The 24,351-nt window shown below is 43.2% G+C and overlaps 1 protein-coding gene across 3 annotated transcripts in view; it reads right to left on the bottom strand.

Annotated features, from left to right (window-relative positions):
* LOC128853808 (uncharacterized) overlaps positions 1 to 15,592 on the bottom strand; it is a 48,532-nt gene extending 32,940 nt beyond the window's left edge. The window contains exons 1-4 of one of the 3 annotated variants that reach the window (XM_054081483.1): positions 15,482 to 15,592; positions 15,320 to 15,401; positions 5,064 to 5,222; positions 3,753 to 3,946 (exon numbers count right to left, since the gene is read on the bottom strand). In XM_054081483.1, coding sequence (XP_053937458.1) covers positions 3,753 to 3,946; positions 5,064 to 5,185 — 316 coding nt within the window. In that variant the 5' untranslated portion in view covers positions 5,186 to 5,222; positions 15,320 to 15,401; positions 15,482 to 15,592. Of the gene's footprint in view, positions 1 to 955; positions 1,075 to 3,491; positions 3,560 to 3,752; positions 3,947 to 5,063; positions 5,223 to 15,319; positions 15,402 to 15,481 lie in introns of those variants that run through there. The other 2 variants (XR_008452588.1, XR_008452586.1) reach the window with 2 other exon arrangements.
* Between the last annotated feature and the right edge of the window lie 8,759 nt (positions 15,593 to 24,351).

Below are 24,351 nucleotides of genomic sequence, written 5' to 3' on the forward strand. Positions count from 1 at the left end.
GTTTCTTTTCAATAACTCATAAAATAGCAAAATTGGGTAGAAAGTTCTGGAATGACTGAGTCACAAAATGGATAAGGATTTATGTTTTTGCAATAGCCCAGAAATCTACAGATATTCTGTTGGACTAATCGGTTATTCCAGGATTAAACTGCCATCATTTTACTGATGCTGATCCCTACTGTACAACGCGAGTAGTGTGGTGAGACCTGGGAAGAGAGAGTCAATGTACAGCTCAGTCTTAATGATGGTGTCCTAATTGGGACTTAGGTTTGTGTGTGTGAGTGCGTGTGATTATGAAGTGATCCACCCCTCCCTAAAAGCCGGGCCTCCTTGCTGAAGCCCTGCCCTGAATGTTCAGGTAAAACAGCACATTAATAGATACACAAGTGAGCAATTACCACTTAAATCATCCTAACAGATGTCTTTTTAATCAGACTGTTTGTTCAAAAGTCTAACTTTAAGAATTGAAAAGGGGTTTATATCATTCACATTCCTACAACATTGTTAACTTTCAATGTAATGATTTCTTTGCTGTCTGTAAAATATTTTTATATATTGCCTGTACTATGGTAGTTTAGCAATAAATGAAAGGATATCACCTGCTGCAAGAGCGTTTGGTCTATTCTTAAATACCTTTATTGCCTCTTTTAGGCTAATATCAGTGAGTAAGTCAAGTCAATAGTATTGTCCTCATCACCCTCCTAAACACTTGCAAACGGGATGTGCTTAAGGATTTCAGAATATGAAGTATTTTGTAAAAGAAATACGCAGTAGCTCTTTGCATCAGGTTCCCATTCGGTAGATGAGATAGACTGATTTGTACAGTGACAATTTTATGGACTTATTAATTTTCTCTTATTGTCTATTTTCTCTCATTTAATTTTTCTATTCCCACCAGCACCATCCCAATAACAAAGCACAAAACACTCCAAGAAGTATTCCACAGAGTTCTCACCTTTATACAACATCCATCTGTGTAAATGTCCTTCTGCAATCAGTGTATGATTTTTGGAGTCTGGGGATGTACTCTCCTTAATTTTTGTTCATCTAAATCTTAATTCTGCGTTTCTCTGCCTGGAGGCACCAAAAGACATTTTTTTCATACTTCTGTGCTGGAAAAATGCCCAGAGCCCATTATGTCTCAGAGTCAAGTTCATATAGCATACAATTAAAGACATTTACCTTAACAAAATCAATATTATCCTTTGCATTTAAAAACAGAGAATTTAAACCATCTTTGATGCATTTGTTGGACATGGAGCAAGTGCTTTGCTTTGCTTATTCACAAAAGCCACAGAGCAAGCGTCATATGGAAGTCCTTAACTCCCAGTACACTTTACCAGGGCTCGAAGCTCATAAACCAAACAGGCTTCGCCAACAAAGAAGCTGTTACTGGCTAGGAGAGAATATTTTATGATGAGCAAATATATGGCACACAGGATTTTAGCTTTATTCAGCAACGGGGAAATTTAAGTAACTTAACCTGGAAATTCCACAGCTAACGGCTGAGAAGTTGAGCACCTGACCTGATACTCTGGCTTTAATTTACATCTTGGGTTCAAATTAAGAGACAACAATAGTACCCCAGATTTTTCATTTTAGCAGGAAATTTCCTGGATTTGGTAGACTTAACTCACTCCTTTATACTCCTTGACCATAGCTGACTTTTTTTCCCAGTTTTCCTTTTCACGGTAGCAGCGAGGAAGGGAAAAAAAAATCATACTTCTAACAAACATCTGGGTTTCGTAAGAGAACTCCCTTCCTCATGTGCTCCATTGTGTAAATATGTGATTTACAAGTTTGGTTGTTTTTTTTCTTTTTATTACAAACGTAATTTACTCCATTTAAGAAGCTGCCTTTCAGCTTTGTACCAGATTCTTTTCTCAATCAATCATCACTGGGTTCCTCAGGCGGCCGCGCTCGGCTGCGCTGCTGCTAAGGGAGCTCCTCGGGAGAGGTGAGCTCCCACCCAGCACCCTCCTCCTCTCCCCAACCCCTGCTCACTCCGGTGCCTGACTTGGACCATCTGTTCACGCAAGCGGCTATCGGCTCCGTGAGCTCATCCTGTAAAGGGGCTTGAATGATTTTTATTTAGGGAAGGCCACAGCTCAGGACCTGAGCTCCAACACTGCTGGCACAGCAAAATTGCTGAGGTTGTGAGGAACCACTTAACCTAAAAAAAGCTCAGGGAAAGGGGGAGGCGGGAGAGGCTGACAGGGCTGCGCTGCACGTGCATCGGCCAAAGGCACGAGAGGTGACTGCAACACAAAGGCACCTCTTTATTCAGTAGACGGTAGGGCTGAAATTGTAGCTGAAATCAAGTGGGAGAGCAAAGAAGCAGACCAGGCAAGAAAGGCAGGCGTGTAAAAGAAAAATGACCATAATCTACCACTCAGATATATTATAGATTTAAGAAATATACCTAGTAAAAGGATATTCGTGCGCTGCAGTCTATTAGCTGTCTAACTATCTATGAGAGCCCAGCTCTCCTTGGGATTTTTGGATGAAACGGGCTTTCAGGCCAGGGGTGGGCTATGGGCAACAAGAAGCCAGCATTTATGGTACCAGCCTTATTCTCTTCAGAAACCAAGCTAAAAGCATAACACTCCTTCCTCAGCCAACTACAGTATTTATGCATAACCATAGGAGCGTGTGCAACTAAAGAAGTTAATTCTAGGTGTTATTAATTGCTCTAAGGGCTAGGCTGTGTCTCGGGCTCCAGATAGAATCAAACCAGCAGTAAGAAACTGCAGCTAAACCCTTCAGACCTTGGCACCTATCCTGGCTCTCTGCCTCTGGTGCTGCCCAGAGTGGGGAGCCCCACCGCTGCCCTGAGCCCTCTGCTCAAGCAGTGCTGCAAAAAAAAATATAACAGAAGAAAAATGACCCAAAGGTTCCCCCAGGATCAGTCCGGTCCATCCACCACCTCTGAGAGCCGCAACCACCAACGCCTATCCTAAAATACTGCCGAAGGTTTAGAGTGGATTAGAATGTCTGCTTTTGGAAAACTCCCTCCAGAAAAGCCACAGTGAGTGCCTGCACCGACATCCCCTCCTGGCCCTTGGTGGGAGCCGTCGGCAAAGCAGTGTGTGGTACAGCCAAGGGGAAAATATTACAGCCTCTGTCCCTGCAGAGCAGAACAGAGATATATACTGTGATTTTGTGGCAGGCCTTTAATGATAGCCTAGGAGTAATCACAGAAGGAGTCAAGCGTGAGTCTTATTAGTTTTGACAGAGTATCGATGATTTTTTTGCTAGCTATGTACTTCCCCTCACCCTTTAATTTACTTTTATTTGCAATGTCAGAAATTGTCACAAACCCACGTGCCTTAACTTTTCACACTCGGTGAACCTGAAGCATCAAAAGCCAACAAAGGTTCAGAATTCTGTGTGCGTGTCCCACCCAGCTTTATGACAACAGTACTCCTCACATCCTAGTGCCTGATTCTGTGTAGTGTTTGCCCCATACTACTGCATCGAAAGCCACTTACTTTAATACTGCTCTTTATTTCCCAAAAACGCGTATCATCTTCGAGTCGAAACTAAAAGTATGAATCGGCTGAGGAAAGATGAGAAGTCAGTGGTGATGACTGGTGTGAAGGGAAGGAGCTGGACTGTTTTTACCCATTTTCTGGGGCTGCGCACTGCAGGCTCACTGCAACTACCAGCAAATCTCCCCCATCCATAATTAAAATTAAAGGGTTTCCATCATAAGAAAAACATCCATGGGAAATGGGATCTCTTTTACTTACTGTGAGAGCTGTGGAGTGTTGCTGTTAATCCCCAGAACTTTCCAGGCTTCTTTATAACGTGGCTTCTCAGCACAGGCATTCCTAACGTCTCCACCAGCAGCACAGCAGCCTGCTCAGGTGTGTACGGGGACCTCAACAGCAGCACAGCTGTTGGACGCTGCGAAGTGGCACAAATCAGCCACAATCTCTCTGCTCTGGGGAGACAAATAGTCCTGAAGGTTTAAGTTAGCCTGAGTAAATTTTTCACGGACTCTTTATATAAACTTATTGAAAGATAAGTATCATCGTGAAAGCCTTCTCAGATGCTTGATTATATCAGCACAAATAAGCCACAGAAATCTACTCCCAAGAGATGTTTGATTTCTAAGCTTTTTCATATTAGGCTTCGCAAAAGGAAAACACAAGGAGGGAGAGAGAGAGACCTTTCTTTTTCGAGTTGGAGTCTCCAGCGAGTAGCTCCGTCTGCCATTACCGCAGAGTGCCTGTCTTTCCTTACGCTTTTCCCTTTACTCAGTAGTAAACTTAAACATTTCTGTAAATTAGGATTTATAGAAATAGATAGCTATGTATACAGGGCTTTTGCAAGAAACTGCCTTGGCTTTATTTACCTTTAAAAAGTCCATATAACGTAAGAAAGAAATGGAAAGAATACACATATCTTATATTTTCTTGGCTTTTGTATGGGCACGGACTATATAATCCTTCGCCTCAGGATAGCACTGCTCCCCTCCGGCTGCTGCCTGGAGCCAAAGCAAAGTTTATAAAAAAACTGTTCTTTAGGCTGCATGGAGGATTACAACTATTTTTTTTTTTCCCCTTAGCATGGAGAAAATTATACAGAAACACAGGGAAGGTTTTGCAGCAGCACAGAATATCAGTGCCATCTGCAGGGGAGGAGCGCTCAGCGCTGCCGGTGCATCCTGCAACGCTCCCAGCAGCCCTTGGGTACCTATCAATATATCCAGTTTTCCACACGGGAACCTAAGCCAGAGGCCCCTCTGTGTTCACTGTCAATCATAGGGAAATCAAAACGTTCCAAAATTTTAAACATTTTTAAAATTACAAAATTCCTCAGTCTTATCCAATGTTTTTCACCCGCACAGCACAAATTTCTCAAGGAAATATTATAACCTTGTTTGTACAGATGGCAAAACTGAGGCACAGAGAAGGGATTCATCCAGAGTCTCAGCTCCGGCAAAGGCGATAACTGCAGACAGAATCCAATTATCAAAAGTTTGAGTCCAGATCAATAACAACTTTCCCACTCCCACCAAATTAATGAAGTATGAGGTGTCTGTCAGCATCTCTTACCGCGGACTGAGCCCCGAGGAAGGCTGGGTGCTGCGAAGGAGGGCTGGCTCTGCACACGGGAACGTAACCAACCGCTGCACTCGAGTCCCATAGAATCGTCTGGCACGGAAACCACAGTTCATGTTGACGTGTTGCTGTTGGCGCGGGGTACCTGGTGTACCAGAAGGAGAAACACCACTCTGTTATTCTGCTGTCCTTTGTTTCTAATTTATGGATCCCTCTAAAGTACAAACGAAAGGTGTTCATTTCATTTATAGTATGCGGTATACCATGGGATTTCAAGAATGACCAAAATACCTTCTACATTTGCTGCAAGGACAGCAAATTCAACATTTATTTCCTTTTCAATGGGTACAAAATTTGCATACTAATAAAGAAGCGACTAGGTAGCTGTTATGAGTAGAAGTTCAAGGTATATTTTCCATCCTGTAATGACATGGTTTTATTAATCAGTGTTCAATCCCAGATCTCGTTATCGTAGAGGCTGGGATTACACTCTGTACATTGATTTTATACCTGGGTGACTGAACTGCTTCCCTTGCTGCTCTAGCTTAGGGGTTACTTATTTCTTCTAAATTCTCTTCTACAGAATTAAAGCTGTCTGAATGGAAGCGTGCACTCAATATGTGAGACGCTTTGCAAGTCTCTGATTTGAGTTCCATAACATAAATTTCGAAGGCAGCAACGGGTACCCCATCGTGCTGACACATCTGTTGATCTGGACGCTTGGGTTAAAAGTTGGATGAACTACAGTGGCTTATTTAATTAGTATATCCAGATTTTAACTCTTCACGTGTTTCATACCATCTCTCAGTTGCTACTGGCCTTTACACTTGTTTTAAGTGAGAGCACACGGTTTGTTTCAGTCACAATATATTATCCATCCCGTTGCCATGAACTCACTCATACAGTTTCCATCTGATTTAATTTTTTTTCAGGCTTAACTATTTGAAGATTTTTCTTTTCTCTCAAAAAGTAAGGAATGTCAGCCCGGTGAGGTGCACGAGCCTCTCACCTTGCCCTAGATCCAGTTCAAAACCTATCAACACGGTAGGCAAAACGCATTTTCTCCCACGAAGGGCCGTGTCCAGTTGGATTCCTGCTGTGGGAAGGAGAAGAGAAGCCTGAGATGACACAACAGGCAGAACAGCAACAGGGCTGTGCAGAGCTCTGGCACCGGGGCACTGGGTAACCTTCCTTGCTTGACATTGCCCGTGCCCAGGGCCGGTCCTGCCCCGAACCATCGGTACGAGCCACTGCCAGGGAGGAGTACGGGCAGAGGGCACCATCCATGTGCAGAGAACCTGCTCTCTCTGGCTACCAGTCTGGAACCCATCAACTGCGGCATGCTTATCCAGAGCACTGTTTAAAGCCCAGTTTGTTAACCTGTCCCATTTTTTCCCTGTTCATCTCTGTACAATTTACAACATCCTTCTCTATCGCACTGAGTCTCTGAGACGCACAGACCCCAGTCAGTACAGTCCCTTCAGTCGTGGTGTTGCACATCAGCAGACATGGAATCAGCACACTGAACAGCATCGGGCCGGTGTTTGCCCAAACCTATTCTTTCCCTTAGCTGTTAAAATAGAAAAGGGGGTGGGAGAGAGGGAGAGTTTATCCCACGAAGCATATTTCTTGGTTGCTGAGAGACTTCAAATCTCCCTAATGAATAAACACAGCACACTTAATTTTGTTTATGAAAACAGACTTATTGTGATGGCAAAAAGCATGAGTCAGTGCCCCGACTGAAGGGGAGTGCAGCAGCTGGAGACACTCACAGAAAAGCAACGCCTCGGAAACAGAACAGCTCTCATCTCGACCAGCGCCAAGAGATGCAATTTCTCCTTTAACGAAAACCACCAGGATACAGGGAGTGGGAGAAGGCTTCCTCATGGCCTGGCAATTGGCTGTTGAGGAAGCATTGCCAGCGCTATGAGAAAGCTGAGCCTATGTGAAGGAGCAGCAGGTGCCAGCTGACACTGCACCCCCTGCACCCCGCCCAGCAGCACCCCAACAATACTCCTGTTCAGTCACCCTGAGCCCGGTTCGCAAGTTTGGGTTCCTGGGTAACAACTTCAGAGCTGCTGCTGCTCCCTCACTGAAACGCAGCAGAGAAACACAAGGGAAGGTATATATTTGAGCCCCTCAAGAAGGATGAATTGCTGACTGCAAGAAGTACGTTCTCCATTCATCTCTGCATCCCCTCTGATACTTGTTACCATTTATTTTGCTTGGTCAAAACAAGGAAAGCAGGATCCGAAACTATCACTGAGACTTCACAGCCTCGGGAAGGTCGCGAGGTTTCAAATAAGCAAGCGCAACAAGAACGCTATTTCTTTTAACTAATTTTACTGTCTGCACTCACCATTCGATTTACTTGCCATATTCAGGTCCCATCTTTCAAAGGGGTGAGTCTAGCGTGCAAAATGCACACCAAAACGTGCCTCTAAGGAATCCTGTATTGCCAAACACGTCGTCCTTCTCGCTGCAGCGTTCGGCAGCACGTCACCCTGCCACCAGCACCGATTAGATCTTCACCCAGTCCTCAGCACATTGCTGGCGCTTCATAAATAACGCCACCCCTTCCTTCAGATGATGGCCCGTGTGTTTTTCTTCCTCAGTTTCACTGATGTAAATCTGCCATGTACGCACTAGGCCACGCCGTGGTGATGAACGGCCCTGAGTAAGAACCCACTTGGCCAATTTTCACCGTACAGAGTTTCATTGTGCAGAGGAGGGTTAACACACAGGGCCCTGTTCAAACAAAATGAGGTAAACAGAAGTTCAATGCTTTTCCTTCCTTCCTTCCACAAAAAAAAAGAAAAGAAAACCATTTTCTGAAGGCCAAGCATAGAGGAAGGAAAGAAATGTCAATTAAAAACCTAAAATTGCTCATCCTATATCGGTGCATAGGTCAGATACGCAGATGGACATAAGCACAAACCGTATCAAGGGGGAGGCGTGTAAGCACCCAGGGAAGGCAGCAATCGATGGCACCACGTACACCACAGAAGGCAAATCAAGCTGTCCAAGCTCCCTAAAAATGTCCCCAAAAGACTGAAACAGGTAGCAATTAAAAATTCTACGTTTTCTACTTTCCACGTAAGGCAGAGAGGAGCCTCTTGCACTGCAGGATGGTGTCAGCCCCAGGCACGCACAGCCACTGCTCTTGGCAGCGTTAATTGGTGCATCCAGCTCCCCTCGGTGTTTAACACCCTATCCAAACGCTTTCATCAGCTGGCTGCCTAAAAAACACGGCAGCCACATAGCCTCCAACTATCACACATTTTTAAACATACATTCAGTGGGACTGACCAAAAAAATTGAAGGTAGGTGAGCAATTAGCAGTTTCCCATAAAGAGGCAGTAGTGAATGTCTTTGATGGATAAAGGAGAACTAACCAGAAAAGAACGATAGATTTTAGCTCTGGGCAGTCCATTATGAAGGGACTTTTTGATCTTTGGCCATATAGCAGAAGAAAGCATGGACTGCTACTTGGCCCTGCGACCACACAGCTGTAATTTTCAACTATTTAAACCAGTTCCCTAACAAGCCAAAATCATTGCAGCAAAGCCCGCTAGCAGAGGAAGGCAGAGGAGGGATAGGACTCCTGGATTTTCATCACTGAAGCCTACATTTTTAATTGAAAAATCACCAGCTTTAGAAACTCTGCATAAAACAATAAAAAAGAAAATAAAGGAGCAAAACTTCTCCAGCCTGAGAGATCCAATGCCTGCGGTAGAAGAGGCCGCTAGAGGGAGCGGGCTCATAGGGAGGCCAGGGCACCCGGAGCCCGCAGCACCCACCCCAGCATCCCCCCAGCATCCCTGCAGCACCCACCCCAGCATCCCCCCTGCATCCCTGCAGCACCCACCCCAGCATCCCCCCAGCACCCCTGCAGCACCCACCCCAGCATCCCCCCAGCAACCCTGCAGCACCCACCCCAGCATCCCCCCAGCATCCCTGCAGCACCCACCCCAGCACCCACCCCAGCATCCACCCCAGCATCCCCCCATCATCCCTGCAGCACCCACCCCAGCATCCCCCCATCATCCCTGCAGCACCCACCCCAGCATCCCCCCCAGCATCCCTGCAGCATCCCCCCAGCAGCCTCATTCCTAACATGGCCCACATTACTCTGCCTGCACGGGCTCAGAGGTCTCGGCAATGTACTTTCTGGGCCTCTGCAAAGTTCCTTAGGTTCCCAAAGCGGCCGTGGTGTGGTCACAGAGGATGTGATGCACAAGCAGGCTGACTGAGGTAGCCTTTCACACTGGCTTTGCACTAGCACACACTCAAATACAGGTACAAAGCACTGAGATGCAACTGTTAACAATTTGCAGTACTACTACAGCTTTCATGTACGTTTTTCTTTGTCAGTACCATGAGTGTGCTCTCTTCCACATCCAGCCCATGCCTCCAACCCATTTTCCCCATGTTAGGAGGAACCTGTCATTTCAGGGGGTTATTGGTTCAGCATCTTTCAACAGTAACTGTATGTTCAGCTTTAAAAATTCTATGACAAGCGTGTTACGTATGAAGTGGAGCCTTGGATAAATAAAGGACAGCAAGCAATACTGGAAGCCCTTCTGCAGGCTGTGTTAATTACAGATCAGTGCTTTCTGTGACTCTAACGCACAGAAAAATTGCCATTAAAAAGGTGAAAACTCTGTGAACAAAGATCTTTCCCTCTTTTGGGGACCCAAAACTTAAGATGCTTGAGTCACACAGATCGATCCTTTTTTTCAGTTCCTTTGAAGTCTCTGATTAAACAGTGACTTCTCATGTATTTTCAATACGAAATCAATCCTTCATCTGCAATGGTAGCAGCAAATAGAAGAGGATGTGACACCAGCCCAAGCAAAATGCCAGGCGTTTCATGAAAAACCTGTGAAAATTCCCCTGGTTCTCACAGAACTCAAACTTTCCTGACTCCCTGGCTCCACCCCACGAAGCTGGAGGCATCCATCTCCCCAGCAGCATCCTTACCACCACGAGGACCTGGGTATGCAATATGCCATTTCGTCCTATGCACAGACAGGTCTTGGCCTTTCGTAACAGTCATAGACAGGATATTAATACAAAGAAATAAAGGTGAATAATATTTTCCCCATAAAATCCATTTGAAACAGGCTGTATCCAAAAGTAATTATAATTCAGGGGGAAAAAAATCTATTAAAAAATAGTTCTGTGGTACTAAACTTGGCTCAAATCAGCACCTTAAAAACAAACAAAAAATCCTAAGCGCTGTAGATTAGTTGGCTTTTCACCAACCAAGTCTTGATTGAAAATCAACTGCAGATGTGAACAGAAAAAAAGCAGCAATTTCAGCTCGCACAGCAGCTGCTTGTTGTTGGCACGCTCCAGGAAAATATCAGTGCAAACTGGTACCGTCTGGACCACGCTGTAGCCTTCGTGGCAATTAGACAGCCAGAACGTTCTCGCTGTCCCCGTTAAGATAAACAGTGCTCTCCGCAACAAAGAGAAAGGGGGGACTAAGGCAAGCAAAAGAAAAAAACGACTCAGATGGGAAAGCTTAGTTTTGTTACCACTAAGGGGTATGTGTGCAACTTAGTGCTAGGAGTGAAAGCATAAGCCAAGAAATTCATTCTCTGGCTTGTGCCTGACAGCGCCTGGATGGGAAGAGCCCTCCTGCATGGGGCAAACGTCGGCTCTGTCACGCCAGATCGTAACCACCAGCCAGAGGACAGCAACGGGCTGGGAAATGGGAGGACCAGAACGCTAAACGGTTTTAAACTCCTTTAAAAAATAAACGAAGAAGAAAGAGACAGTGTGATGATAAAAGAAGTTTTGTGCTGTATTGGCAGAGGAGCAGAATTGATAATGTGATGAGTCAGTTCCCTCTGTAGCAGTAACAATCCCCACCACGCACCCTCCGAAAGCAGCCTCTGTTTGGGGTCCCTGACGAGAACAGCAGCAATACTTTCCTTAGGACAAGGATCTGCCTTCTCCCAAACTTAACTCTTCTTTTGGGGGAAGAGAGAACTGCCACTGCACAATCCCAAATTATTTTAGAGGTGAAGGGGCTGCTTGAATACTTAGTTGTCTTCAGAGCAAGAGAGAACATTTTGTATCAAAATAAATTTCCTGTGAATCATCCTATTTATTGTACAAATTTCAGCCCATTCTAACTTGCCATACTCGGAAATACTAAAAGAATTAAACTTGTAAAATCGAGAATCACATTCATCTCCACGTGCAGAATTGAACTTTGCAGTATTCTTTTAGTTATTCTAAGTTAATGCCAGTGGATACAGTCCCCTGCACTCCCAAACACTCACTCCCTTGTGCGGGACACTAACAGTGCCCATCACATAACTGACACATTGTCTGTTGGCAAAAAGATGTGCAAAATGAGACTTCACTCTGAGATCTGCACACCAACAGCAGCAAAAATTGCCCTCAAAATTTCCTACAGAAGCAGAGCCAGAAGGTATCTTTCTTGATTAATTCTCTCTGGAGAGTGAGAACTTGGAATAGCTCTGCAATAATGTGTAGCAGTGTTGTGCTTAAAAGAAAATAATTACGTTTTTAATAATAGATAGCCCCAGAAACATTAGTTTTCTTTAGTTTGTCCTGTGTATCTACAACAAAATAATCTGAGAACAGAAATAACACTAGAGAGAATGGAAATAAGATCCTTGCATTAAAAAAAAATTCACCAACATGGCCGTGGATAAAATATTAGCTCTGCTTCGTGACTCATCTCTGAATCTATAACTATTTAAATACCACAGTGCTTTGAATTGTACGTGGTCATGATGAACAGCAAAAAGGCAACTGAATTCACATCCTCAATGTATAATACTTTAATAAGGGAAGCTCTCCACCTAGCCATCTGCTTTCTCTTTACTGTTTTCCTTGTTTCTTCATCATCTTGGATTCCTACCTACTTTTTTCCCCAAGAGAGCATTCAACCCCAAAAAGCACTGACAACGTTTCAGAATCATCTTGAAAGAAATGTGGAAATATTGTATGAATTTTTACAGGAGCAGCTTTCATACTCTTCACAGAGTAAGATGCTGCATCTTTCTTATTAGAAAGAAATTATTTGAAGCTATCTTCGTATTGTTCAATCATCACCATTATCAGTCTCAGCAAAAGAAGAACAAAGATCACAGAATCACAGAATCACAAGGTTGGAAAGGACCCATTGGATCATCGAGTCCAACCATTCCTAACACTCCCTAAACCATGTCCCTCAGCACTTCATCCACCCGTTCCTTAAACACCTCCAGGGAAGGCGACTCGACCCCCTCCCTGGGCAGCCTGTTCCAGTACCCAATTAATAGATACCACTAATTAATTAATTGCTGTGTCATTCTGAAAACGTAGACTTTTCTTCTGCTTTTGACTCTGGTATCTCCTCGAGCATCTTCACACAGTACAACCGCAAGAACCACAGCTCCCTGCAAGTTCATGCAGGTCCATACTGCAGCTACCAGAACACCCCTGATCTCTCTGTCTGCTCAAACCCTACCTTGAAATTTCCTTCTCACCCATGAGATGTAAAAAATAAATAATTTGTGCTACCCCAAAATATTGACTACGGTGGCTCTACTCTTAATTGTTCACCTAGGGCCACCAGGCACCTTACGAGTCACTTGTTTGAAAGCTGTCTGCATCCCCAGATGTTCTCAAAGGAGCAATTTGCACCCTGTGCCCAAAGTGTGGGGCTGCCTGAGGTTGGTTTTGTCCTGGCATTGGGATGCCAAGGTGTCCATGTCTTGTACCAGCTGCTGCCAATGGCACAAGAACATACCTTTCCCCTCAGAGCACCTGGGAATAAGAAGGTGAAAGTGGTCATGGAGATAGCTAAGACCTAACTGCCCAGTGTGGAAGAGCTGCTGAGTGGGAACAGGCCAGGGACAGTGTGTGGAGGTTGGCGCAAGCAGTGCTGCCAGAGTGACTCAATACCTTTCTTCACACCCTTCAACTCAATTTTGCCCACAGCCATTGGGCATGGCAGGCACGAACTCCCTATACTGTGGCCCCACGCTGGTCCTTCTACCACCAAGGAAACATGTTGGCTTCACTCTTTTAATAAAAATAACTGTTTTAACATTGCACCATAATCACAACCCTGCTGCAGAGAACAGCTAAACCAACTTCAGATCTTTACAAGCTTGCAATCTTCAAAAGAAACAGAGAGGGAATTCAATTTGTAGTTAGGGATCTATGAATGCCCAGTTTTGTTTCTGCTGGAGAGACCTGCAGGACATGGTTCTAGGGGGAAAAAGCTCTGTGACTGCAGCGAGGAGGCACTGCGAGGTGGTTCATGCTGGCTGCAGTTCAAAGCAAAATGTGTCAGAATCAAACCAGAAAGAACTAGACTTTTTTTTCCCCACCTGTTAACTCTTTAGTGCTGAGCTCCTTCTCCATTTTGTACTTACAAACCCACACACACCCGGTGTAATGTCAATGTTAATTCATTATCACCGATACCCCAAAACACAAGCACTATTGCAATGTACATCTGCGAGCCTGAAAGTCTTACACAAATATTATTTCATCTGTACTAACGCACCTTAGTTATTCGATCTCAAAGAGATAGGACAGTATAATCCATTTTGAAGAGTGAACTGGTGCACCAGCAAGCAAGGCACTGACACAACTCATTAGCACAAACTAATTGAAGTCAGGAATCCCGGCTTGTGTTCTTTCCTCTCCCTACTAGAATCTCTGTCTAATCGGGCTCTTTGCCCCATCCTGACACTGGCGTATCAGAGATCTTTCTCAGCCCTGTAAGTAATCGTAACTGCATGAAACCAGATTTCCTAGTTTATTCTTTTCATCCTATTTGCTTTATTTGCATGTGCGGTGTGTTCAGCCCGTTGCCGCTGGAACACCGCAGAAGGTCCCTTTCCTGCCCCATTGCATGCAGCGGGGGTCTCTCTCTGACCCAGCCCTCATGCTCAAGCTCGGGCAAAGTCCCAGTATCTCACAGACAGCCCCTCAGATATCCAAAAGTTTAAACTGTACAGAAAGGACAATCTGGATTTCTAGTCCTCTGGATTATAACAAAACTCTTCTCCCCGGAAGATGACCCAGGAGGGCTTGATCTCGGAGCCTGCCCGAGGACAGAAGCCACGCGTGTGATGAGCACAGGCACGTGGGGACGCGCTCCGTGATGAGCTTCTGTCCCTTTGGCTAGCAATTGGCTTGGTGGTAATTTGGATCTGGTATACGTATAAAGTGTTTCAATCCCAGTTTGGGATTCATGCTGGAAAACTGAACCCTTGTATGCACAGCCCAGCTTTTGTTTAATCTACCGAGACTGCACTAATGAGAGCCCCGGTCTGTACAAAGACACCCATTTTGCTCACACTCTTCCCTCAGGACAGAGCTAGAGCCGGACTTGAACCCGTGCCAGCGCTTGCGTGAGACCAAGCTGCTCACGGGCAAGTCTGGACTTGGAAATGGGCTTGAACATGTGGTCCATTAACAGCAGTAGCATATCTCAAAAGCTGGGTGACCGTGCTCTCTGAGCTTGATGGCTGTTGCCCCCGAAACCTACAGACTGACCATAATTTCAATGGCAACAGCTTTAGCAGCTCCAGTTACTCTGGAGCTAGATTTTCAGCCTTTCTCCTGTTGCCAGAAAGGATGTTAACATATGTGCTAAACCAAAACCTTTCAGTTCCTTTGCTGTGGAGTTCTGTCCTGCACTGGGATGAGCCTGAGCCAGAAATCACTTGCCAGCCCCTCTGTTATGGCTGGGGCCTCCACCCAAAGAGATTTAGGTCCCCTTCTGCAATATCTGCCAGTTCTTACCGGTTTTCTTTTAGTCTCCAAGTAACCATCAAGCTCTACAGCTCCACCACTGATCTCCCAGATGTCAAAGTATGCATCCAAATGGAAGCACCTGCAATATTCCTGACACCGGGGTTGCTGCGAGAGAATGCTGTTTGGGAATGTGGATCAGGCGAGTGCTGTTTCAGCATTAGGCCTTATCAGTCATAACCACTTGGGCTACATTCCAACCTCCCAGAGAGGGATGCAATGTGTACATTGCTCCCTTTGTCACTCTCTGGGGGAATTCATGACATCTGCAACGAATTACAGTCCTTTCAAAGAAATGTTGTCTACGTTGAGTAGAAGTATTTAATTAGCACTTCATTTAGAGCATGTGGTACAGCTCATAGGTCTATTTTGGGTCAGAGATGATTTTCAAGGGTGGGTGGAAAACAGAAGAAAATGCCAGGATGACAATGTAGTTTGCAACAACCACTCACCACTTATTTCTGTTTTCCCGTTATTGCAGACTTTGCAGGGAAGCTGCCATAGTTTGTAGCTCCAGCGAACTGAAAACAGACTCTGAAAGGAAACACACACACAAAAAAATCACAGGAATGACTTTTACAAATGCCATGTGTCACTTTGATCTTGTTTGTCACCTGTGGCCACTCTACAGGTGCGAAGTCCTTTAGGAGGGCGATTGTTCCTGGGGTTGCAGGTCTATGGAACAAGAAGCTGCTTCCCCATCCATCCCCACCGCCTGGACATGCGGCGGGGCAGCGTGCCCAAGCCCTGCCTCGCCCAGGGGAAGCCCCGATGATTCAGACACCCCTCTGAGTCATAATCAGCCCCTAAGAGAGGCTAATATGTTACTGGCTAAAGCTAGCAACACGCTGTAAAGCCTGGGCTGCAGATGGTGCACGGAGGGGCGGTGTCCCCCCACGCTCCCCCCGTCTCCAATCCACCAGGTAGCTCATTTACCCAGGATCCTCACTCCCCTCCAGAATACCCAGAGCCTGAGTCCCAAATGCACGACCTTGTTCTAAGTAATTTTTTTCTAAAAAAACCTCTCCTGTATCATTTAATGGAATTTGCCCATAATTTTATCAGTTCCTGTGAGAGCTGGGAGAGTCAAGTGTCTGTATCAGCCTAAGTATTCCTCTTTGGAAGGAGAGCCAAAGCCTCAAGTGTGAGCTTCTAGCCAAGATCAAGAGCAAGTCAAAAGACATCTTAGAAACAGACGAGCAAAATCATCACACCAGAACCACTGGAGCAATCTAGCTCTGTAGTTCACACTTTTCAAGCTGAAACCTTGATCTCGCCAGCCTCAGATTTTTGCATCTGCTTGAACATCCAAAACCACCTACCTATGACCTTCCTCAGTGCCTACAAAAAAACCCCAATCAAACAAAAGAAAACTTGGTAGATGTAGCAAATATACTGTAATATTATCAGAAAAAGAATCAGACCTTTTAATCATTATAGCAAAAAGACAAGATGAAGCAGCTATAGTTTTGTGTTGTCTTATGCATATATGCACACAGATCTACCTACTTACATACAGAGAGACATATAGAAAGACAAATATTTATATAGATCTAAGAGAAAAACTCTTCCTTGGCTGCGTACATACAACTGCTATTAAAATCAATGTGACTTTGTGGTGAATGCACACATAAAATCATTGATTGTCATTTGCACAATCTATTTTTCAACAACTTTTTATACTGTTGCAAGTGACACAATCTATTTTTCACATTTAATTCTGTTAGCATATCTCCTTCAAGTATCAAACTTTATAAGAATATGACCAATGTCATCCAGTTGTCGCTGGGGAAAGGAAAGCAAACGACGCAATTCATGGAGAAGTGGGGCTGCTGTTATTTTGACAATGAGAGATACACACATTAAATATCAATGCCAATGAAACCGGCTTCTGATTTCCAAAATATAGCTAGCAGAATACTTAGGCTGCTGCAAAATCTACAGTTCAGTCTATAAAACCACCTCCTGAGACTCCTATTTTATACTCTGGCCCTCACTGCCAAAGAGCTTATAACTGTCTCCATCCTGCATGTGCCGAGCATGTACTGCTAAAACTCCAGAGTTGTATTTGTAAAGCAGACACCCTGCAGCCTTCCTTTTTGCATTCACTGATGCATTCACTATATGTAGATAGACATTATTTCTTTGGCAGAAGTTCTGAAGATGCTATTATTATGAGCACAAACTTGGATTTCCTTTGAAAACCAAGTCTATAATGTTTCATGAGGTAGAACTTCTAATATCATACCTAACACTGGGAAGCTCTGTTTTCTGCAGCGATATTTGAGTTCGTGCCTCTTCGAAGGCTGTTGTATTAAGGAGCTGTTCTATGTCTCATAGGATTATATATCTCGTAGCAGCATGTAATTTAGTGACTCCGCTCCAGCAAATTATAAAGCCCTTGGCAGACTCCGGTCACTCACGATGCAGCAAACAATGTATGCCACCAGGACACATCTCCTGAGGTCCCTTAGCAAATTAAAAAGTTGGTCCCAATTCAACAAAATGTAAATGCAAAAGATGTTTGTCCCAATCTTTGCAATTACTGCGACTATGTGTCCTGTCACCGTTAAAGGACTTGGCGAAGGCTGATACGCTTTTTAGAATTACATACTTCGAATTATACACACACGCTCCTGGGAAAAGCTCCAGCTCCTGGCTCCAGCCTGCTCTTGCAAGAGTCCATAACTGAGTATGAACGCTAGCAGATGCAAAATCAACACTTCAGTGCTGAGCATCTCTGTAGCTGGTTCCTCGCAACTGCAGGACAGGGGGGTTGACAGCTGGGGAGAAGCAGCACATGGAACTATTCTGGGGGAAGACAAGGATGAGGAAAGCAAATATAAGGGCAAAGGGTCTCACGGTAAAGAAACTTTGATTTATATTCTCTGAAGGAACAGATAGGACATACTGAGGAGGGAGGAAAGACATCTTAAGCTGTGATTCTGCCATCTTTCCTTCTCCTTTCTATATTTTCCCTGGAAGATTTGTGGTGCAAACTGCTTCATGTGTATCTTGCTTATTTTTGGCCCGGATAGCTTCCTTTGGAGGCAGCCCAGCCCCTGTTGGGAACATAAGATAAATCTGGATTCATTTGAAACTGACTTTTGGAATAGGTAGGAGTGTCCTTGTCAACATTTTGATATGTCAGATTAGGAATGCTCCATTAGGTTTAATGGAGTTGGCCTTTGGTTTAATCCAAAAGGCTCCATAAACTTCCATTGTCATTTATGCTTCAAAACTTCCACTCTTCAAAATCACGGATTTTTTTCCCCCCAATTTTTTTTAAGGTAGTGGCTTCCTTGTTAAATTGTTTTGTTGTTTCATTTTCGAGTAAATCTATTCAATCGTATCCACCAGAGATGCTCTGTTTATTCCACCAGCGGGAAGTGTTTTTATCAATCTGAAAATGATACAGTTTTAATTATATTATATCGAAGAACGGAGGAGAACTAAGGAATGAAATATTAACAAAAGATACCTGAAACCACTGCAGTACAGAGTGAAATCAGAATTATTTCTTCTAACATATACCTCTCAGGTGCTATTGGCAGTCACTTCAAATGTGCTGCAACATCCACTTCTGAAAAGTGGACGTAATATTTATTCTCTTACCTTGTAGAAGCCTGAACTCATCCATTTCTAAAGGAGAAGAACAGGGTAGCAAAAACTGTCTTCTACTTTAGGAAATTGTAAGGTTCTCTGAAGCATTTCACTTTACGACAGCCAAAATTTTCTAAATAGCGAATCACCCAGAAAGTTTTCTTGGATTTTGGAAAGGATGGATGACTGAATTTAGTGTGCTGAGCTGCCACTCAGGACATCTTGGTTTAAATCTCACCTCTGGCATCTACAGCATCTGGCACCCATGCACCTATTGTGTGATTTTCAACTGTTTTCCATTGCCATTTCTCAGTCCACAGAACATCTGTAATGACCCATCCTCACACTCCCATTTTGTCTATGTGATCTAGTTAGGTGAAAAATTCACCACATCAGCGCCTGCCCTTCCACAGACACTAACCAGCCAGCGCTGACCAGCTGAGTGGGAACTGGTAAGCTCAGGACCAGCTGTCAACATGATTTGTCCAATATAACATGTTTTTCAGAGATTACTCAACCCTTTTGGAGGAAGCATCTTGCTCCACTTTGAGACTCTATAAACCAAGCTTTGTCTTGCAAAGGACTTGTTACCAGTGGTGTTACACTGGAAAGGCAGTTTGTAATGGGAAGGCTGTTGCATCTTTACCAGAGTGCTGAAGTGAAGATGCCGCAGTGGGAAATTGTTGTTGTGAGAGAAAGTGGTTCGTGTGATGGACAAAGCCAGTAAAACAGAAACTAGAACAGAGAACAACAGAGTAAAAAGAAATTGTGATTTTTCTGTTTTCAAATTGCAGATAAGTAGTTTCCACAACTGTCATTTTTTTTTTAGTCCAAGTTACGTGACATTTATAAATACTGAGTTCTAGGTCGTCTGACCTAATTTTCATTCATAAGAAGTAGGCTCAGAGCTCCGGGGCTGCTGAACATGTACTGCCCAGCCAATGATCTGCAAGGCAGAAATGTTTGTTTTCCTTTTGTATGTACATAAGTAATCACCGGAAACAAAATCCAATCCAAAAAAAACCTGCATGCTGACACAGACACTTTTATATCCTGGCTAACCGCAGACACGCTACTTGGTAATTCAGCATGATAGATAACGTGACCTCGATGTGAGCTGTTCCCCAAACTCAATACCAGTGTTAAAAAAGAGAGTAATCCCTGTGGAACAACAGACTAGAGAAGATTTTTATGTCTTTGTTTCTCAGTTTCTTGAGCCTGAAACTTATACTGATATATATATAAAAATTCACAAACAACACAGGCCAAAAAACTCCAATACGAACATCCATTTCAAATTAAATTCTCATAGGATGGGCTCTCCAACAGACTAGTGCTCGGCTGATGGTATTAATTTAGTCCTGACTGGTCATTTGGATGGTAAAATTATGTTTTGGTCTTACATAAAGATCACTGCAGCACAAGCAAAGCAAATCCTGTGCCTGTGTATTAGCAAAGCAACATTTAGATTGTAATTAGAAGGAGATCTAAAAAAAAAAAAATAAGAAAAAGACATACTTTCCCTATTATACAAAGCTCTATAGGCAACTTAGAATTTGTGAATTAAACACCTTACTGAGGGCGGCAAGACTCCTGATCATCTGCTTTCAGCATGGCAGAGGAGCCAGAGCAAAAGGTGTAAAATTAAAGGTGAAATGCAAAAGGAGTTCTTAAATCTACCAGCTCAAATACATGAATTCCAAAGTTCCTGGTAAGATAAGAAATAAGAAGAGGTTATCAGGAAACCATTATTCTTAACTTCACTTTTAAGAAACCCATTTCCTAAAAATACATGTACCAGAAAATGACTCGGAGATTAGCTATGGCGATGAAACAAATTGTTACAGAGACTGTAAAACGCACAAAGCTGCAATTTTGTCGGGGCTATTTCTGAAGCAGACACCTCTGCTGCATTTGCAGGGCGCTGCACACGGGTCTGCCAGGCAGGTGCAGCCCCGCATCGAGCTGAATGCCCTTTCATCTTAGTTCAGCACTTGAATGATGCTGAGAAAGCTCAGCACATTCAGGAAAATGTTGATCCATAACCCTCAGAGCTGGAACAAATAAAGCTGTCATACATTTTTAATATTTCTCAGCTATGTAGAACGTGAATATTCATCATTATTCCAAACCAGAGCCTAATTAGATTCATAAATAATTATTGCTTAAATGTAGAGCAGGAAAGAAGCATATATTTCTGAAGCTCACTTCGCACAGAGAAGCCCTAATTATCCTAAGCACAATAACGAGAGAGCACGCATGCATACCTTCAGTCTTTGTAAAGCATTAAGAGGCAAATCCAAAGCTGAACTCTGCAGGTTGTGCCATCCTCAGGCATTCCTGCAGTCTCGGGCACCTCTGTGTCCCTTCACCGCACTCCTGCTCAGGTTTTGGCTGGCACAGCTCATGCTGAGGCCTGATGTGTGCTGGGAGCAGCACGACTGCGTCGAAGCAAGAGCAACGCATAGGAAGGACGCGACAGAGAGCGATAAAGGCTGAGATGCAGGCGCCGTCACCTCTGGCATCTTTGCACATTCATTGTCTGGAACTTTCTGCAGAATCTATTCACTTATGGAAATGGTATAAACCAATCTTCCAAGCTGGAAGGTTTAAATACAGCAGCTTACACCCCCATCCCACGACCCCCCCAAATGCCTTTGAAGGGGGTGCTGAGCAACAGGAATGGGTAGGGAGGGATCTGCCCTGCAAGGGTGGTCTGCGCACGAGCTCTTCTCTGCACAGCGGAAGGAAAGAGCACAGCCTCCATTCTAACCTCTCGCATCACTAAAAGCTGCTGTTTTCTATTTCCAGTGGCGATTAAAGAACTCTACAAGTTGCTTCTTAAAAAAATTAAAATCTACAAAGAATCTGAAAAGCTCTTAATCTGCGTGGCAGGGGATTATCAAGACAAGAACTCCACAGGTCTCCACGGTGAGCTGCAAACCTCACTGATGGAGCCCTCAAGTGTCCTGCACTCCTCATGGAGCGTTTGTTTAGATCAGGTTGAGAGTCCAAAGGGAGCAAGCTGCAATCGCCTTCTCTGGAATACATTTGTTTATCAGAGGGAAAAATAAATAGTTTGCTACACTACGGTTATAGCTGCATCTCTTGAGAAGCCCTCAGTGCAGCTCAGGACATGCATAATGCGTGTGGGCTAAGCACATCGCACCAATTTAGGGAGATTTCCAGCTCCAAAAGCTGTGATTTTTTTCTGTTTTGTAAACGAACAGGAACGCTCAGAGGCTCCCTGGTGGCACTGCCCCACGAAGGTACCTCAGCACCAGAAAGTCAGTGAAAGGCAAAACGATACCGATGATAGCGTGATAGGAAACTGCACCCTGCAGGGATACAGAAATAGAGCAACCCATGTTCTCATCAGATACAAGAACTGACACAAGTGCTACAACTTCTGTTCTTGCCCTACAATACATCAACTCAATTTCCATCCCATTTTCAGGTCTTTTTGAATAGATCTATTCAACACAGGGAAAATGACAGGGTTTAGTGCCACAGACTAGTAATTAAAAGTGAACGGTTCTATTGGATGTGTCAAAATATTGGGCCAAATAGATCTCATTTTAAAGATTATTATTAATACTAATAACAGAGATGCAGCAAATCTGAAAATCATAACATAAGTCTTCCTCAATAGAAAAATCTACTTTAGAAATCAAAAAGGTATTGTTTATATTTGGACTTTCATGACATAAAAGACTTCCCACTTTAGCTTCTTTATAGTATAAAAATAGCACCAATTGAAACTAAAATCTAAATCTGTTCCATTATATTTGTGTTAACAACAGTTCTAATTTCAGGCTGCCTTTTTCCTGAGCTACATTTTTCTATATTTCCTCTTGAGAGTTGTCCAAGATCACAGCCTTGAATCCCAAACTTCTACTGTTTTGTTGTAGGTCCAGTTCAAATCCCAAGATCAAATTATTTCCTGGAATTTAAGTGTCTCTACAATAGATGAAATACAGATTTAAGAAAAGCAGCAGATTATTTAACATATGCGGGTTTTTAAAAATAAACATATTTAAAAAGAAATCTGAAATAACAACTTACATTGAGGCATACATTCAATATCGTCTATTTCATATTTTATATAAATTATTTATACATTTTTCAAAGAGCACATCTTTGCTGCTGATGTAAATAAAGTTAAGGAAGTGAATCAAAGGAAGTTATTCTCCCAGAAGCTGGAGAGTTAAGAGGGTAAATGAACTCTTCTTTGGTAGTAATTGTTTCTTCTGTAGGAACACAGAGAAAAGAAAATGTGGTGTATTTGAACTTCAGTATTTCAGTGTTCAGTGAGCCGTTCAACACTGAGAAACCAACTAGGAACTGAAGGAGTAAGAAAGTTTCTTTTCTTCTTCCAATTTATACACAGAAATGAGGTGTGAGTCCCACTGGATCCAAAACTTTGTGAGGCACTTTGACAATAAAGTGCTTCTGTTTATGGGCTTCGAGAAAAACTTCCCTTTGTTCATAAATTAATGAATTTTAATATTCAAACATACTGGAGCAAACTTACTGCCTTTCTTTCTGATGCATCTGAACTATTTAAAGACAACTTTAAACTCATAATTTTAAGCTGCTGCTTTTGTGACTTTTAAATTAGATTTCAGTTTTTATTCAAAAGCAGTTTCACAACAACTGGGAATTAAATCAACCATCTTGTATATAATAGATGCTTTTCGCTATTTCTAATGTAATAGAGAACCTGATGATTTGAATGAATGTCTACTGAGCTACGGAATATTTAAATATGTATCTAAAAGGTCTTCTCTCATAGAGCAGAATTTATAGAGCAAAGTAAATCCAGCACGTAAAAATCAACATCTACTAAGAAAGCATTTTAAGATGCAAAATGCTAAACAGCATACAAATGCTAAACAGCTTTAAATCAGTTCTTTAAATCTAATGTTTCTGACTGTTGATATAGCTGCTGACTTTTAGCTATAATTTGCATAGCTTAAAGCAGTTCCCCCAAATATTTCCCCTTACCCTGAAGCAAACACAGCATCTGTTGAAGAGACTGCTGAAGCACATCAGAAGTGGCAAAGCTCTGTGCTGTGCTAGAACGAGAAACTAACTGGAATTTTACTACTTGTTTATGTTTGTTTGTAACTAAGAAAGTGGAGAAAGCAGTGTAAAAAATGTCATTTTCCTTCACAGCCACAAGAGGGGAGCCTCCTCCTTCTATAGCGTGGGGAAAGACCGTTAATAAACTTCACCACATGGAAACCATCGCAAGAGGGAAAGTCAACTCCTTTGATTTAGCAGAAAAGTTTGGCATGATTTTCCAAGTCAATATATACATGCATACAGTCAATTAAAAAGAAACCAGCCAACTTATAACCACACTAATAATTTATACACACATGTTGAATATTCATTGTTCCAGGGCTCTTACACGAAAAATTAGCTCATACAGAAGTCTGCAGTGTTTTTCCTCCCTCGTGTGAGAGCGTGTGTAAAATGCACTGTTATTCAGCGCACTGTGGTCGCTGGGGGAATCCAGGGCTTTCTGCTGAAAGGCCAAACTATTTTAAGTTAAATCTTTGGTGACAAAGGATGAGCTTGCTGTAGACTGGGAGCTCATTAATTATAGGTTCAAAGGTGAAGCCCTGCTATTAAACCCGAGCAGTTTATTGCACGTGTTCTTCTCTTACCTGGCCGGGTTAATTATTTGATGAGTGGGAATTACACTTACGTACAGGAACAATAATGCATTTTTCCCTTGTTGAGAATTAATGATTTAGGGCTGGATCCGTACTTATCAGAGCCAGCTAAATCTTTCGGTTGACCGCTATCATATGGAAACTCGCTCTTTTTCATATGTATGTACTGTAAGAAGCCTCCAGTAACACCTGCCTTA

The sequence above is a fragment of the Cuculus canorus genome, chromosome 16 (assembly GCF_017976375.1).
Source record: "Cuculus canorus isolate bCucCan1 chromosome 16, bCucCan1.pri, whole genome shotgun sequence".
Lineage (NCBI taxonomy): Eukaryota > Metazoa > Chordata > Aves > Cuculiformes > Cuculidae > Cuculus > Cuculus canorus.